Genomic DNA, 18,368 nt, shown 5'->3' with positions numbered 1-18,368 from the left:
CAGGCAAGATGATCTTTTTCAAGTCACTTTACCAATAAGATATTTTATTCAGTTACAACACAAGTCCAATAGCAAGTCTTCCCAAGAAGGTTCACTCTCCTTGAAATCTCCATACTAACCTCGGGGAAATCTCTCAGTACTTCAGACATTTCATTTCCTCGTTCTCCACAGCCTACATAAATGATGACATCACTGTTGGAATACTTTGAGAGAGACTGTGAAATCACAGTCTTTCCACAACCAAATGCCCCAGGAATCGCTGTTGTACCCCCTTGTACACACCTGAGTAAAGAAAAAGGATTCTGATTTGCAAGGAACTCAAAAACAGCTCTCTTCCATCTTAGAATTTGTTTTCTAATAGAACTCCCTAATTAAAAGCACAATGACAGGAGTGACATTCAGTGTTCTGGGTGAGAAGCACAGACATATTCCACTAAAGCAAAAAATTGAGGGAATAAACTATCCTTTTCTCCCACTGTCCTTGAAGTATGTGACTTATGCTGGTACAGCTTGACTTTTGGGCTTGAAATACAGCAGTTTTCACAGCTGGAAGCAGCGACAGAATGCAAATGCTAAGAAAAGAACAACTGTACTTAGCTGCGCGTTACAAGAACAAGCAACACAATATTTTAGGACCAAAATAACTGAATCTAGAGTCTTACACCTTAGCTGCTTAAGTGAGCATTTTGTGTTACAGTTAAGTGCAATGGTTTTCATAAGTGGCAACCTCAAAATCATTGGGAACTACTCATCCTCAAGACCATGAAAAGAGATCCTACTCATGCATTCAAATAGAGATATCAAGCCTGAAAGTTCTAGCCTTTCTTCAGATTTGACATGATTATGTTAAGCTCATGCATGTCCATTCTTTTCTAGATCAATGCACTAGAACTATTTTGTTAATCTTCTTTTTTTCCACTAGTGGATTCACCTGCCAAATACAGAAATATGAAATATTCAGCTAAATATTTTTGAGATTATGCTGTGACACACAGCGAAAGCTTGGTGTCTTGTTTGCCCTTAAAAATACCTAAGGCTCTAAGGCCTCCTGCCTCTGCTTACCCCTAGGAGAGAGATTTCTTACATAGCAGAAAATAAAAGGTAGTACTCACGGGAAGAGGGCATCTAGGACCCGCTGGCCAGTTAATAAAGGGTGATTGGCTGGTAACTTCTCAGTAACAGGACGGACTTGGCGTACAGGCCAGACCTGGACCATGGTGAACTTCTCCTTCACACCTTCAAATTCCAGCTCCAAGACAACATCCTAACAGAGAACACCAGACATCTGGAGTAGGCAAACAGCTGCACGCTGGACCAGCACACAAATTCTCATTTCAGCTACTCCATACAGCTAAGTCTTTGATCTCTTGGAACCTCAATACACTACCATCCCCTCCCAAGGGAAGTCTCTTTCCCATATCTACAATACCACCAGGGGAAAATAGTACAAGATGCAGCATACATTAAAAATATTCTTTTGAAGAGCAACTGAATTTTATATATTCATAAGATACTGTAGATCCCCACAGAGGTCAACAAACACGGCATACTGAAGTGCCATCGGGAAGCCATGGGCACAGAACGTAACTGCAGAAGATAATCATGCAAACTCTCCAGGCAGGGTAGCAGAAGCGATCATTAACTCAGACATCTTGTGGCATGAAACACTTTCTAGTTGGCCTCATGCAGAACAGAAAGAGTACAACCACCTCATAATACAGACATGGAATATACCAGCAACTGCTGTTTGGGAGACTTACTGAAGTGTCATAGTTTCCTGGAGGAGCAATGTATGTAACTGTACCCCTGTTCCGTGGGGGAAGCATGATTTTGTGTTTGATCAGGGAGTTTTCATTCACCACACCATAAATATCTCCACCAGTGATGTGGCTGCCAACCTAAAATCAGAACAGGTCTATTAGTCATAAGTTTTAAAAAAGAATCTTGACAAAGAAGCATAAAACATACTATAGCTATTAAGTCTAGCACTATGATTACTCCCTTTATAAATGCTTTGTTACAGCACAGCAGCCCATTTACATAACTCATTACTGCAACAGCACATTGTTAGCAACACTATCGGTGCTCAAGCACCTTTCAAGACTCAGACAGTAGCAATTACTGACAGATGCAAGGAATTTTCCTCCTTTCTTTTTTACCTCTCAATTTAACCTCCTAAGTAGAGAAAGGATAGCATATGCTAACCTGCAGGGTTGAAAAAAAAGATGCCACCGAGGGCTAAGGCCATGATATTGTCCAGCTCTAAGGCTATCTTCACCATTTGCAAAATGTGTGCTGCAGTCATTCTTTTTGCTCAGGTAACACCTGCTCCTGCTAACGCTTCCTGCAATTCCATGAGCTTCTTTACGGCTTGGGAAATACATTAAAAATTTGTAAATGTCTCATATACAGCAGCAACACACGGTAAGTCACATCAAGTAAGTTCTGGTGATCCACATCCAGTCTCATACATCATACCACCTCCTAGCACCCCTTTTTGCAAACTTAAATACAGCATTAACCACAGCTCCCAGCAGTCACAGCCTTAGCACACGGCTCCAGCCCTAAGCCCTGGGGGTAGAGGAGCGAGAGGGGAAGACAGGCTCGGCAGAACCTACCCGCAGACTTTTGGAAGGTGTGAAGTCCCATTTGACATCTCGGCTCAAAGCTGACACGTTGACACCTCTAGGGATATAGATACTTTTAGTCAGAGTGCTGATGTCCGAGAGAGGTCTCTGTATACCATCAAAAATAGCTCCCATAATGCCAGGCCCTAGTTCCACTGATAAGGGCTTCCCGGTACGGAGTACAGGATCTCCTACAGAGACACCAGCTGAAGATTTGCTGAGGAAAAGTTCTTCCGGAACAAGGGAAAGAAACAAGGCAGAAAGCATCACATTCACAACACCATACTCTTAAACGCCTTTTCTGACTTTAGGGTAATACTATTACTATGTTATACATCATCATTTGAGAAGCATGTAGGCTTAATACTAAACATGGAATTTGCTAAAGCAACAAAGTTCATCATCCTCCGGAGAGGCAAAGAAGTGACAAATGTTCTGCTTGTTGAGGTCAACTTTATGGATGAGTTCACTGGAGTGCCCGGCAGTGGGATGACAAAATATGAGACGTTTCTTACGTGTTCAAACCTAGAAAACAGGTTTGACTGTTAAAGTCAGATAATGTTACGAAATATGTAATTTTTTGCTTCAGAATTTGTTTAGAGAGCACAACTGATTTGACCTTGAGCCTTCCACAGCCTGTTTGACAGCAGCCTAGTTTTAAAGGGAGCTTGTCCAAGACCAGCATTATTGCCCTCCCCTTGTATCAAGTTGTCAGGTCTATCCACTGTCTAAGCTCCAGGATGCACAATGGATTTTTCTCTGCAAAGGGCCAGCAGCTGGGCAAAAGGCCCTGTGAGAATACAAAAGAAACCTCTAAAACCTATACAAAACTCTAGAGATTAAATGCAAGTTGACTTCAGAGAGCCCTACAACAGAGCCCTCTCATCAGGAACCTAACAGTAAACTATACTCAAACTTGGTCCATGTACTGATGGAAGGCTAGTAGATGATGCTATCCAAAATTATAAATTTCTACACAGAGACAAGAGCTAGTCACCAGTTTACCAATGAGCTTTTCAGAATAAAACTTTAGGAGCCACCACAGCCTTTTTCCTAGCCTCTACACATACACAGAACCAACTCTGTGAAAAAAAAAAAAGACTGGTTTCAAGTTTTATGGCTTCTTTTCTGACATTCTCTCATATATATGCATATGTAATAGAAAATACATTTTAAATCAACTAGATTTTAGAATACATGCTGCATCATAGCTGGACCAAGATTTTGTAAGCACACTGTGGAAGCAAAAATGTAATCTATTACGTCTGGCAAAATACTCTGCCCAGAAGAAGGTATCCTGCTCACTTTATATTTCTTATTTAAGTGTTATACTTATCAAAAGCAAAGAGAAAAATGCAACAAATATTGCTTGGTAGGTTTGCCATTTATGGTTGGTATTTGTGAAAAAACTTGCCTAACGAAGAGCTATCACATTTAAATTAAAATGAACTTACATCCAAAGGCATGCATTATTACATTTCCACTTAAAACTGCATAAAGAAAAAAAAAGTCTCTTTGCTGCACAGCCACACAAGGTAAGATTTACCTTAAAACCCCCAGAATTTACAAAAAACCTGCAGAACAGATGTCCTGCTGGAACCTGAAGTATCAAGGGCTGGTCCCAGTCAGCTTTTTTTCATCACCTTCACCGTAATCACCACTGTGTTCTGGACTGTGCAGTCTAGCACGCTTGGAGGGATCAGTGAAAAGGATACATGTTTCTTCATACACCTGGACAGTTGCCAAATCACCTTCCAGTCGGATAATCTCCCCCACTAGTTCACTGTGTCCTACTCGTACCAGCTCGTACATAGCAGCACCTGCCATGTTACATGCAGTGACCACTGTAAAAGACGGGCACATAGGTGAATGTTTCTCCTGTAGTTCAGGAAATTTACTCATCAGAAGTTAGTAAGAACTGCCTGATATTCACTCAAATCAGACACACATTCTCCATTTCACAAATGGCTGCCTCAACTCCTGGTATTTCTAGGTCAAAAGTCAAAAGAATAAGTTTCCCTGTACTTTTCACAATGTTCTTTAAGCACAGTAAGAGGACACCATCAGAATGTAGTAGCTCAGACAATTCATGCCGTAATTTCTCTTATCTGTCTTGACAGATGGCAAATGTTGAGGGGTTTAGAGACGCAGAGAACTTTGACAGACCGGTTACACAGGCACTTCTCCCTTGCAGTGAGCTGGGCCGCATTCCCATCTGGCTAAATTAAAACACACAGGAAAATGGCAAAACTCGCCTGATACCTGGTAGTTACATAAACCTGTGGATGGGAACCAGCATTTTCATGTTATTCAAATTTCTGTTTTCCTTGGTGGCATCTGGATGCTGACATAAACTGTTTCCATGGATAGATCAAGACAAAGCACCTGCTAAATGCAGACGACTAAAAAGCTTTCAAGAAAATACTATTTTTTATTTTATTTTGTAGAAAAGTGATGTCTATCTTAGGATACTTTCCAAAGATGTAGACTATTTTACAGCATGTTTTGGGCTTGAAACTTCCTGCTGCTTTGAGTCAGATTTCAGCAGTCATACATGAGGGCCTAGCTCCTTTAGAACAAAATTTATTATGTCTTGTACATTATGATCTCAGTAATGCACACAGGATTCACGTATTTACACAAAAACACATTTTCCACTTCTTGGGAAAGAAAGCTGTATCAGTTTAAAATGGCTTTTAAGTATCACTTCTGCAGTTAAGGAATTGGCAGTTAAAGAACCTGTGTCTATTCAGGTAGATACAAGCCAAGGGATTTTCTTATTCACTAATTAAGCTGCATTAACAAAAATACTTGCTATTCTTCTGTTCTCAAATTCTCATTCTTTCCTCCACCTCTTGAAGAGAATGCAAAAGGGAGCAGAAAAGCCAGTAGAGTCTGCATGTATTCAAAAGCTGTTTCCATCAGAACTTAAAGAAAGTATTTAAACTGATAAAGATGAAGGAAGTGTGCTCCTTCTCCCAGTTGCAGTACCACCACACTCTGCCACCTTCCCTGATTCTTGCAGCTCCTTGCCGAGCCCCTCTAGCCCATGGTGCAGTAACACAAAACAGCTTGACACTGACAGGGGCTAAATATTCCAGAAAGCACAGGTTCAAACTGCATTTTAGTGAGAATGGACTATATATCTCACACCCTTTCAGAGAAGGTTAACACAGTGGGCCCTCAGATTTCTGAACAAGTAGCTTTATCTCATACAGAAAGCTTACATTTTCTTTCTATTATTGTTGTTATTATTCAACTGCATGTTTCTGCTCATTACATTTTTAAAAAAGATTAATTATTAGTAACATCTTATTAGCATATTTTTAATGTTTTATCAGACTATAAGCCAGTGATCCTCCTTAAAGTTCCCCCCCCCAAAATAGATAAAAAGCACCAACCAGTGCTCTGCTATACTTACTATACTTCTCCACTTTCAAGTGAACAAGATTAACAAGACACTAGATGAAACAAACTCTGTGATTTCCTTTACAAATAATACCTACCCGGTCCTGAGACTCCATGAACATAGCCAACAAAAGCCTCTCTGTCCTCATCACGGATTTTGGGGAGCTTGGAGAAGTCCATTTTGCCTGTTCAGCTGCACAGAAGGAAAAAATAAGAGTCAGTCCTGAAGAACACGTATGTAATATGTTCCTTCTCTTCCTCCCCTCTGCTCTCTCCTTGTTTCCAGTTTGAAAGAATTCTGAACTCATAGCCTGAAGCACATTAACCACACTGATTTTAAAGCTGTAAAAAGTTATAAAGTAACTAACTTAAACAAACAAAAGAACTAAGATTCCTTATTGCAGAAACACAGGGGTAAAACATCACTCCATAATATGCTCCAAAAACTGCTGTTAAGTGAAAGAGCTGCACTCCAAAAATGCCCTAACACTGCCCACTGTATCTAAGCTTGGTAACAGGATATTTAAACAACGGAAAATATCTTTTGTCTTCCATATCTCATCTACCCTCCTTCAAAATATGGAGTTTTCCACAATTCTGAGCGAGCAAGAGAATGTTCTGGGTCTGCTTTACTGCCACCAGTCTCTAAAAAGCAATACTACAAATATTAATTGTGAAAATTCTATTTTTGCTATCTTAAGCTGCTGAATCAGTGTTCAGAGGAAGAAACACACACTTTCACAAGCACCAGCACACAAACACGCGAGTCCTTTCTACGTGCCTCACAGCTACATATTATGCAGACTTTGCTGCCAGTGAAACCCGTGGAGCACTATAGAAGAACTGTGCTTGACTAAAACCCCTAACTTGCAACAGTTAAACAACAGGCTGTCATCTTTTGCCCGTACCTGTTTGGAGAATCTAAACAACTGTCACAAGAAACACAGTTTCATAAACAGTCTTCCTCCATCCCTGTTTGTCCTGTGATTGACAGTTGGACTGTCCTGCATCTGGTGCAGATATGAGTATTTCATGGTTTTGCTTTGTGAGCCCTTACCGTGCTGTTACCTTGGAAACTGATTAGTATTAGAGAACTGTCAGGTCACTCTCTACCCATTTCTACTGGATTAACACACTTAGGACACAGCCCTGGTGAAAGGTGTGCTCTGGCAGCCCCAGCACCCAGTGCTGATCAACAGGGCCTATCCAGCACAGGCCCACGGTTCAGGGACGTGAACTACGTGAGGCATCTGTTGACATTCACAGTCTCTGTGAGAAGCTTGATCTAACGCACATCTTCTGCAAGGCAGCAAATAAAAAGGCATATTCAGGCTGGAAAAACAGCCCCATGTACAGTAAGCAAGACAACAACCACACTGCCACCCCTTCCACCACCATTAAAGAATGCTTTTGTGCCTGTTCTTCAGGAGCAGTAACTGACATCGGCTATTCTTAATATCTTACAACTGTTTTCCAGCTTTTTAATACTACACTACAAGTCCTCTGCCCCTCAGCCTCTTTACCAATATAAATATTCTAAACCAGTGGCTCTGCTCTGTAAGAAAAAGATCTCCCACGACTCCAACCCCTTATTCAGCCTGAAGGAATAGCATCTTCCAGGCTCCATGTCTCTCTGGAGTGGTTTCTTATCATGGCTGCCATTGATTCATTTCACAGCAGCCACTCCAACAGTTGATGATGACTCAGTCACCACCAGTCTGAAGCAGACTGGTCTCGAGACCAAAGGCTAAGTCACATATCCCTTAGATCCCTCTACTCTCCATAACCGTAGTTTATTTTTCACATTGCCTGTTGTTTAGGCCCAGAAGACAATTTTAATTTCCCTGCTTTTTTCTCAAAAGCCTCCTCTGACAAATGGCAGAGGGGAGGTCCTCACAAAGCAATCTGCAGTTCCTGAGCAGCTGCTAAGAGCTGGTTCTGATCAAACTAACATAACTATCTCATCTTTTTTGCTTTGAACAACTAAGACACTGCAAAACTCAAGCACAATTACCGTTCATACAGAAAAAAGCAGTTGTTCTTATAAATCTACTTAAAACATTTGCTTCAACATACCATACAGAACAATCTCTAGAGTCCCACTATCAAAATCTTCTATAGAAGCACAATAAACTCTCATAACTGAATTAGTGATGCTGCCTGGCAATTAGACAGGGTCCCATATGAAAGAGTCAGATTACAAAGGCAAGAAATCAGGAAGAACACTGGTCTGTTTCAATTTAAATTACCTTTTCTTCCTGAACAAAGCCTGCTTGAAGAGACCGTTTATCTTTTAGGGAGGCAAGCAGAAACCTCAGGTAGTCATTCTGCAGGTTAAGTGGCAACATCCTGACAGTCAACACACCCTCTCCTGCTCCTGTGGCTGCTCTGCTCCCTCTCTATTCCAACAGTCACCTTTCCAAATTACTGGTGAAGCCAAGTAAAAGAGAAGGGGATTCCTCCACTAGACCACCTAGCAACACACCAATAAACCCTGTCTTGTTATGATCCCTAGAACCTGCACCAACTGCTTTTAAACACATACCTATTAATTATTCCAAGTGTAAAAGATGTGATGATTTCTTCCTCACCTTTGTTTCACCTCCTCTCTACCTCCAAAGTACAATCTCCACAAAGCCAGTGCTCACCCTGTCAAGCTGACCTCTTTTTTTAAAAGGCTACACAACTTTTAACACTGAAGAAACAAATGAAGAAAAAAAAAAGAGCTGTTATCTTCACTGCATCATTTTCTTGTGCTCCTGTATTGGTACCACAGATTTTCATTTTAAATGGAAAAGTCCTTGAGGGCCAAAATGTTGCCTTAAGTACCTACAGCGTTAAATGTTTTCATTGCCAGTACTCAGAGAAAAATGAAATTCTCTAAAGCATGTCAGGATTTGCTAAACACATCATCATGTGTACGGAGGCAGTATGTACTTAACCCAGAAATAACGGTAGCTGGCCATTTTAGAAATCTACTGAGCTCCTACAGCCTTTCAGAGGCCTCTTGCCACTGTATATTAGGCACTATGTGCAATTCCCTCCCACGAAAGTCCACTTGCACACATACACAGGGTATTAGCTTAATTTTAATTCCCTTCTGAGAAAAGATGCATCTTGTATCCTTTACAACTTATATACAGGAATCTTCCCTGCCTAAAACAGTTCACCAATTATTTTAAACATGATCCAAAGCTCTAGCAGTTATATTCTGATTAACAGTGTCAGAAATCAAAATATTACTTGCAGCAGAATCTCCTCTGACTAAAGGTGATCTATTACACTAATTTTATAGTCATAATTAAATAATAAAGGGCCTATAACCTGAGCTTTCTACCTCGGTTTCTCCCCAGCACAGCAATCTGGCTACACAATAACCCCAAAAATGTAACTGCCCTGCTCTCAATGCTGGAGAAACCTGTTTTCTACCACAGTTCCTTGGTTTTGGTTCAAGCATTTCATCAGACCCAAAATCTACAGAATGAACTGCCTTACCAGAAAGATCTTTTCAAAATTAAGACTTGGGTGAGATTTTCAGAAGGAGCCTTCTTGCAGCAAGGAAGAAAATCCACGACAATTTTATCACATAAACACCGATTCTTACCTTATTTTGCAGAAACAGGGAGTAACAAAAATCCACAGGCCCAATTCAAAAGCAGGAATTCAGCAGCTAAGCATCGCCACTTACGAAATAATTGTCCTTCTAGTGCCCCTACACAGAAGGATGAGAAAGCCTGCTGCAGAGGGGAAAGAAATTTCTGCCACACAGCAGAGGCATAACCACCTGACTTGATGAGTCATCAGTCTCTCCCTCTCTCCCACCAGCACCGAGGAATGCCGCAATAGCAAATCAAGCCACCTAGAGCCCAGCTGAACTCCCGTCTGTGCCCTCCTTACTGCACGGGACCGAGCAGAAGAAATTAAAAGGATTCAGCGTTTGCATTAAGGGCCTCCTACAAAGCCAATAATCCCAATGTCCCAAGTGGTGCATACTACTACATAAAGATCCTTGAAAGGGAGATGTGTGCTTTCTGCTGGAATCCATTTACTTGCCAGCCCCCCAGTGTAATATAGCCATGGCAGTGTGTGCCCTGCTCTGGAAGAGCTGAACAGAACTGGCTAACAACAGACTGCACAGGGAGGCGCTGAAGACACAGTAATACTAATTGCCTGAGCGTGTAGAACAGTATTGATTGTGTCCAAGAGTCTTGTGGGGCTTATGCTAAGAAGCCCTTCCCCTAGCTAGCAGCAGCATTGATGAATGCACAACATCCAGCACCTCAGCAGAGTGATGTGCCATCCCGAGTGACGGCTGCTGGAGTTTGTTTTCAGAGATCAACAGGCACTGACATTGCCCTGTGTGCTGTACAGAACATGAGCAGCTATGTGATCTCTCCCCAAGAAGCTGCCTGAATTGAAGAGTTCCCTGCAGTCTTCATAACTTCTCAAGACTATCTGCACAAGTTCTAGGATCAGCAACACTTCAAACTGGCACAAAAGCTCAGAAACAATAACCAAAATTGTAGTAAACAGCACAATATCAGTAATTCAGAAGCAGCAGCAGTCCATTAACAAGTTACCAGTGCTAAGACTCATTCTGCTGGAGTAATTTTGAACTAAGGTAATAGATTTTACTATATCTGAAACAGACTAACGTGTGCTGACTTCCTAGGGTAGAAAAATGGGAGTCAGAATACAAGCCCTTGCATTCAAGTTCTGGGCAAGCTTAATAGGCATACACAGTAAAATGTAGCCAAATGAAGTTTCCCAAAGAAAATCCTGCCTCCTCCTTTTCTTAATAAAAGCCTGGACATTACAGGATAGTAAAGATTACAACCCACACTGGACAATCAGCTTAGTGTCACACTTGAGTCACGCTTCAGAATCAAGACTCCCAACACCTACTGTGTTCACCTGAGCAGACTCTGGCACAGTGAATAAACCCAGTGCCCAGCTGCATGAAGATCTGCTGCAAGGGCATCATAAATAATACAATAATCACTACCACAGATTTCCTGTAATTTGGATGGTTTATACTTCCCCTTCCAACAGATGATATTTTTAAGAGGAAGTATTAAAAAAAAAAGTCAACGCCTAAGTTACTAGACAAATGCAGAAGTTCAGCAACATTTCCGTATCTAGAATTTGGGATATTGCCCCAGAAAAAACCAACATGCCCAGAACAGTAACACAGGTCACTGGGAAAGGAAGCCAAACAGTATTCTCAGGAAATCTGTTCCTTTGCACTATGCAGGGTTATAATTTTACTATAAAACAGCAGGGAAAATTACTCCAGATTTCTCAGTCATCAGACAGCAAAACTGCTGAGGTGGGAAGGCACCTCTGGCAATTGTCTACTTCCAATACCCCGCTCAAAGCAAGCTAATATAGGCTGCTCAGGGCCATGTCCAGAGGGGTTTTAATCACCTCCAAGGATGAAGACACCACAACTCTCTGGGCAACCTGTTCCAGTGTTCAGACACCCTCATAGTAAAAAGTATTTTCTTACATTTAAAGGGAATTCCCTGTATTTCACTTTGTGCCCATTGCTTTTTGTTACTTCAGCAGATATCACTGAGAAGAGTCTGGCTCTATCCTCTGTGCTCCCTCCCATTAGATGTTTATATACTTTACACTAAGATCCTCAGAGCCTTCTCTTCCCAAGGCCACATAATCCCAGCTCTCTCATCCTCTTCTGCTATCTCCAAATAGCAGTCTTGTGGTCCTCTGGACCCACACCATTAAGCCATGTCTTTTACCGGAGAATCCAGAAACAGACACAGTACTCCAGATGTGCTTTCCACTGAGTTTAACCGAGGCAAAAAACCACCTCCCTGAACCTGTTGGCAGGATTCTCCCAAATGCAGCCCAGGATAGGGCTGGCTGCCTTTGCCATGAGGACACGTTGGCAGCTGATGTTCTCCTTGAGGACCTCTAGTCCTTTTCAACAAAGCCACTTTGCAGTCAATCAGTCAGTCCCCCAGCCTGTAGCAGGGTATGTGGTTATTCTGCCCCAGGAGCAGGACTTGGCATTTTCCTTTGTCAAACTTCATGGGATTCCCATCAGCCTATTTTTTCAGTCTGTCAGGGTCCCTCTGTACAGCAGCACAGCCCTCTGCTATATCAAACATCTCCCAGCTGTGTCACCTGCACTCTAATGGAACCAGGCAGGAGTCACCTCCTGTGCTCAACACTATGATGTGGCTCAGTCTTCTCATGACACAGACACTGTGAAGCTAATTGCACCAACCTTCTTGCCACAAGCTCTGAGCTAGAAGTATTATTTCTTAAACTCAACATATGGACATTCATCCATTAATTATTCCAGTTGCCACAGGGCACTTTGAGGCCACCTCTGCACTGGGTAGATCCAGAACCTGCTTAAGTGATGCTCAGCTACATATTGGGGACCCATCTGCAGCCCTACAAGACAATTCGTCTTTCATGCAACTTGTTTCTTGGGTACTATAAAGCCCCTTACTCTCACATGAGGCTTGCTCTACTCAGCACATCTACACATAAATCCAGGTGTATTGAAGAAAAAAGACAGGGAAGAGAATCATGCTGCCACTGTCATCGCAGTACAAAGTGGCTACAAAGTGAGACTGTGCAACAGGGAATTCATGAAGCCCATCACGAGCTCCTGCTGTCCTCTTCCCTAAAACAGGTGAGGATTTACCTGTGGGTATGCCAATACATACCAGCCTGACACTTCAAACGAACATCAGGCCTTGCACACAAGCTAAACATATAAAAATATATTTATATTCAATACATATATACAACATAAGCATATATTCCTAAAACAAGGGTGAGGTGTGAAGTCTGTTCATGCAAGACATACTACCATCACAAGCTGTTAGTCAAGTACCCAAGCTTTTATTCAGAAGCCCAGTTAGCTGGGCCCAGAAGCTTCAGTTAGCCCGGAACAGGACCAGAACAAAGTTGTGTTTGAACATGACCAAGAAGCTTGCAGCACAGATAAAACTAGATAGAAAGGCTGGCAAGGCATTCATTGCATAACTGCTCTGACCCACTAAAGATCTGATCAGCTCAGTAGATAACTGGCCTTCGGACATCAAACGCAGCTGTCATGCTATATCTAGAATTGCTAAAGACCCTAGTTTAATAAAATCAAATACTCTTGTTACTAGAGAAAACCACACTGTTCAGGTGAAAAAAAAAAAATCTTCATTAGATGACTGGTTATAAACTATAGTTTCCCATAATAGGGCATTCTACACCAATTCTTTCCTCTCAACACAAAAAGCCTCTCCAGAGAAGGAAATCGATGACCATCCCCTTAGTTCTTACTTGCTACACTGCTTCACAATTTTACTACTGTGAAAAATCTGACACGCCTTTCAGCCTGCTACACATTCTGCCCTTTCTTTGGCTTGACTGACTTTTACACAAAAGAAAGATCTAATGCAACTGAAATCCAAATCGCAATATAGAATACTAATACAATATTCATTTCTGTGTTCTGCAGTGACCTTCTTTTCTTATCCTGATCCTGTCATCTAGCTGCTACAGCTGAAAAGTTCTGCAGCCATCTGCTCTGTGTAATGCTCAGTCATTTCCTCTACATGAGCAATTTTCATTAACCTAACATCAGTGCCAAACTAAAATCCATCCTTGCTTTTATTAAGTAAAAGTCACTCTTCTTTCAGATGTATTGGGCACTGTAACTTGAAATACTTTTTATAGTTCTAACCTTTAAGACGAGAAACATTCAAACGAGAAGAACGCAAAGCTGTAAGCAACTACAGCAGCAAACTTTAGTAAAGTTCAGTACAGTTGAAGATCTTACCTCAACAGACATAAGGTGTGCAATGTCACAAAACAACTGTTGCTAGATTTTTGAGTCAGGCTCAGTTTTACATACAGAAACATACTAATAGTTTGGGCTCATTAAAACACATGGGGGCTCCCCTTCAAGTGTCACCACTGCCTAACTTCCTTTCCCCAGGTGTAACAGCTGAAGTATTGAGCACCAGTTTAGAATAAGTATTTCATCATTACACTTAACTTTCAGATAATCTTTAAAGTTGGGATATTGTGGAATCTTCAGTTTATTATGCAAGCTATTTGGCAGGTAGTTTGAAGACCTGAACCAGGATTAAGATTGCATGAAAGTCTTTGAGAAAGATCCAATGCCCCTAACAGAGAGAAGTACTCTTTTATAGCACCTTTGGTATAATGAAACACCTGGTTGGAATCACAACACACATACTGGCACTGGATTCTAGTAAAAGGATATTTCATTGAAGTTGATTTTTCCTGTAATGGAAAACTTCACCTTTATATTTTAAAGCAAGTGAAGTCACATTTGGCAATTTTATGTTCAATAAAAGTATACAATGAAGTATTTACAGCTTCTTTAGAACAGCCGGCACCCCTCCAACATATTAAATTTTAACATTGTTAAACTACATATTGTGGTGATGCAAATTTATCTCATGATAACAAAAACCTCAAAATTTCAAGGATTTACAGGAAATCCACATAATAGAATTGCCTTGTTACTAATGTTATCTGCGTTTAGCCAGAAACACCATTCTAATTTTTTTCTAGAGAGCTGCTTTTTAAGCTATTACTTTCATAGTGGGAAATGGAGTAATGATACAGTGTAACAACGACACAGGTTTGCCCCACTAACTGAACTTCTTGGAAGATGCAATTTCACTGCTCAGTTTTAAAAAGCTGTCAATTCAGGCTGTTACATGAAACTTGCATACCCGAAAGCTTTTGTCCAGCTATAGTAAGTTATTCCAATACAGGCACAGTTTTCTCTCTATAAAGTCAATGGCTTTTCCCATAACCTTTCCATACCTCCTCACACGTGACATCCCAACCACAACAGGTCTGCTCTTCACGCTTAAGGCACAGAACGCAGACCAGCATCACAACGGACATCCAGACCACCTCTCTTTTCCATGAACAACCACAAACCACTCCGGTAAGCAAGCATAACTATGGCAAAATAGAACTCTCCAGAGGCACCATGCATGTATTAGACCACTGTCAGACAAATGATTTCTGAAGAGAGTAAGCAGTGACACTGAAATTTACTGTTACACAAACTCAGAGGAGTAGTCAAGCTGATGAAGCAAGAAAATAAATTCACCTAAAACTGATCATCTTCTGTCATCTGGTTAAATGATAGTAACAAGGTCTGCTAGGCCAAGACTTTCAGGATTTAGCCATATACATCTTACAGGTTTTCAGAGTAAGTATATCATTTCACTAAAGCCAAGCCTTGGAAGGCAAAGTCTGTTAGAGAAGCCATATAATATATGGAAGTCTAAAAAGCTGGCAGCAAAGGGTCATCCTTTCTAAGGCACAGAGGTGCTGAACTTGAGAGTTTGGTAAAAATAGGAGAAATAAATGCACAGATGAAATAAAGTAACCAAACAAAACATATCTTTGAGACTGCAGAACTTACTGCCATGAGAGATGACCAAACCCAAGAATTTAGTATAAGCTTAGCTGTCCACTCTCAAAGGGGAGAAGGCAGTAGACATATCAAAGAGGAACAAAAAGCCTTTTCATAACATAAAAGAAGGTACAACAATGACCACCAGAAGATCCAGTCTAAGCCAGTTTTGCATGTTGGACCTTTAGGTGACTACTGTAATCCATACAGGATAAAAAGGTTTAAAAGTTTAGATTCATTCTACTTCCTCTTCTGGAGTAGGTCCCCATTTCTCTCTGCCAGATGGAAGGTTAAAGAAGTCACATGTTTTAAGATGTTGAATAAGAATGAATGAGCATGATATTCCAGTTGACTAAATGGTCTGTTTTCCTTGGTATAATTCCAGTCTAAAAAAAAAAAATCATGTGGATACCATTGTTCAACAATACCTCAATATTTCCAAGCCTAAAATCCCCTACTTTTTAACCAATGAGACAAGTATGGAGGAAAGAAACTATTTCAGGCAAAGTAGCATTGGGTTATTGCATGGCTTGTGGTTTGTAGGGTTTTTTAAAAAAGACAGAGAAAGAAAAAGAGGAACTACTACTTGGTCAGTAATAGCATTCAACATTTTATGGTCAACACCATCCCTTTACTCTTTCTAGAAGAGTAACCAGGAACATGGCCTTAGCTCACAAACATGCAATTTAAAACCACAAGGGAAAACCGTCAATTGGAATTTTCAGGGCTCAGTAACCCTAAGAGACACTGTCATGGTATCCCAACGCAAGAGGTCAAGTGTAGTGCCTCTAAATGTCTCTTCAGGGAAATCATTTAGTAACCTGCTAGTCTGTAGCAGCTTTGGATGACAACAGGCAGTTCCAGCACCCATGTGAGCCCGGAAGATAAATCCACAAAGTCATACCAGGAAAAAAATTTAGATAACAAAAGCACAGCGAGGCCCACAGACTTTAAGTCAAGATTAATGAGGTGTAAAACTGCTAATATATACTTAGACCAAAATAAAGGCTAAATTTAATCTAATGCTGTAGAGGAGTTAAGCAAACAGTACTAACTGTTCATGGCTCCACCCTTATATTATCACTATCTGTAGAAAATAATTCTTGATTTGGAAAATGAAAAGGCTGCATTCACAGGAAACAGATCGCATGTTACTATTGCAACACAAGACTTCAGCCTCCATCCGAACAGTCAGCTGATGCCAGCAGTCATTTTCCACTCTTGCCTTAATCTCTCCTTCCCTGTACTCTCAAGCTGATGACCATGGTGATTTAGTATTTCTGAATGCCACGCTTTGCCACCTGATTACAAAATTAAAACTAGTTTGTTACCCACGTAAAAGAATAAAACTTTTCCGGAAGACTTCACATAAGAAACTGACAGGTAGAGAAAAAATAAGCTGCATTATCTTTGGTAATTTAAAGACCTGTAGACTCTGACCTCACTTCACACACTCTTAAGTAGAAAATAATAAAATGTTGATACAATTAAATATTTATGTTTGCTGGTCGTTTAAAGGCCTTTAAAAATACCGTACAGAAAAGCCAAACGTTAGCTACTGCAGATCTGCAGTGTCGAAGTCAGCACAAATACAGCAATTTACAGTATACTGAGGATCTGCCTCAGCTACTCAAACTTCCACTACCAAATGCCAGCTTGTATTTGGCACGTTCTTGCTGAAGAGCTACCAAGGGGTGGGCTAGTAAATTACCTCTAGCAGTCTGTCAGCAGGCTTTCCTCCTCGTCCAGCCCCTCTCCACTTCATCAAGTGGTATTAGCATTTCAAATACCATGCTAGATCAAATAGCCAGTGTACTTTGTTGAAGTATTGCATTACAATGAATAAAAGTATCACCAAATTGCTTTTATGCCCAGCAGGAGTGCAAGTTCTCTGAGGGAAGCCAGTAAAGCCTTAGGAAGAGAGGTTTTACTTTCTTTTACTTCTTCCTAAGAAAGCACATCACTTTGGGCAACTGCATTGAGTGGATGGATCTTGACACGTCACATACTGCAATGTCACTGCCAACTGTAACATGTACAATATCATCCAGTCATGTATCATTTCTTCCTTGCCTCTAAGTGAATGACAAGTGCGCCGTTTGGAATACCTCACCTAAACCAGAATTTTTTCACTGGCTACAGGAAATCGCATTTGGAATCGCATTTGATGTGCCATCAGAATATTCAACCGCAAAACAGGTGGGCTCCTCGGCTAGGAATGGGCTGCGGTCAGAAGCCCGCAGCAGCATTCCTGCTCCACAACCTTGATGCTCCGTCTTTGCTGGGCTGCGGTCAAGGCACAGACTCAGTTCCACCCACTCAAGATGGTGGGATGACCCGGCACTGAAACCCGGCCACTATCACCCCTTCCCTTTTTTATACGGGACTCCGGAATAACCCTGGGGTATCTCACTGGCCGTCTACGAGATCGCTCAGCAGGTTTCTCACTCAGGAGCTGCTTCGCTTCCAGATCTCATCTTCTTGAGCAGCAGGACCTGGAAGCCGCCTTCCCGCTGGGTCACAGCGGCTCCTTAAAGGTCGGCTGCCCGGGGGCCCGACGACACCCGCTCGGCAGGGCCGGGGCCGCGCTGCCTCAGGAAGCGGCTCCGCGGGGACCCCGCGCCGCTCCCGGGCAGGGACCGAGCGGGGCGGCGGGAGCCGAGCCCCCGCTTCACTGGAGGGGAGGACGCCCTGAGGGCACGCCTCGGAAGAGGCGAGGGGAGCGGTGCAGGGTTGAGGAAGGGCCCGAGCGCCTCACCTGGGCCGGCCCGGCGCGCCCGATCCGCCCGATGCGCCCGAGTCCCCCCGGCAGCGACGGCGGCAAAGGCAGCGCTCGATCAGCTGACGCCGGGCCCCGCGCGCATGCGCCGCGCCAGACCGCGCCGCGCACCGGA

The 18,368-nt window shown here is 42.0% G+C and overlaps 1 protein-coding gene across 2 annotated transcripts in view; it reads right to left on the bottom strand.

Moving 5' to 3' along the window:
- Positions 1–18,330, bottom strand: part of ATP6V1A (ATPase H+ transporting V1 subunit A) — a 29,175-nt gene extending 10,845 nt beyond the window's left edge. Inside the window, exons 1-7 of one of the 2 annotated variants that reach the window (XM_027730332.2) lie at positions 18,233–18,330; positions 6,134–6,228; positions 4,343–4,471; positions 2,619–2,833; positions 1,761–1,898; positions 1,113–1,264; positions 120–282 (exon numbers count right to left, since the gene is read on the bottom strand). In XM_027730332.2, coding sequence (XP_027586133.1) covers positions 120–282; positions 1,113–1,264; positions 1,761–1,898; positions 2,619–2,833; positions 4,343–4,471; positions 6,134–6,215 — 879 coding nt within the window. In that variant the 5' untranslated portion in view covers positions 6,216–6,228; positions 18,233–18,330. Of the gene's footprint in view, positions 1–119; positions 283–1,112; positions 1,265–1,760; positions 1,899–2,618; positions 2,834–4,342; positions 4,472–6,133; positions 6,229–9,639; positions 9,804–18,232 lie in introns of those variants that run through there. The other variant, XM_027730331.2, reaches the window with a different exon arrangement.
- Positions 18,331–18,368: the final 38 nt, after the last annotated feature.

The sequence above is a fragment of the Pipra filicauda genome, unplaced genomic scaffold (assembly GCF_003945595.2).
Source record: "Pipra filicauda isolate LSUMZ 115617 unplaced genomic scaffold, ASM394559v2 scaffold69_size3009148_pilon, whole genome shotgun sequence".
In the NCBI taxonomy this organism is placed as follows: domain Eukaryota; kingdom Metazoa; phylum Chordata; class Aves; order Passeriformes; family Pipridae; genus Pipra; species Pipra filicauda.
Note: the sequence above shows the minus strand (reverse complement) of the source record. Positions and strands in the feature narration are given on the sequence as shown.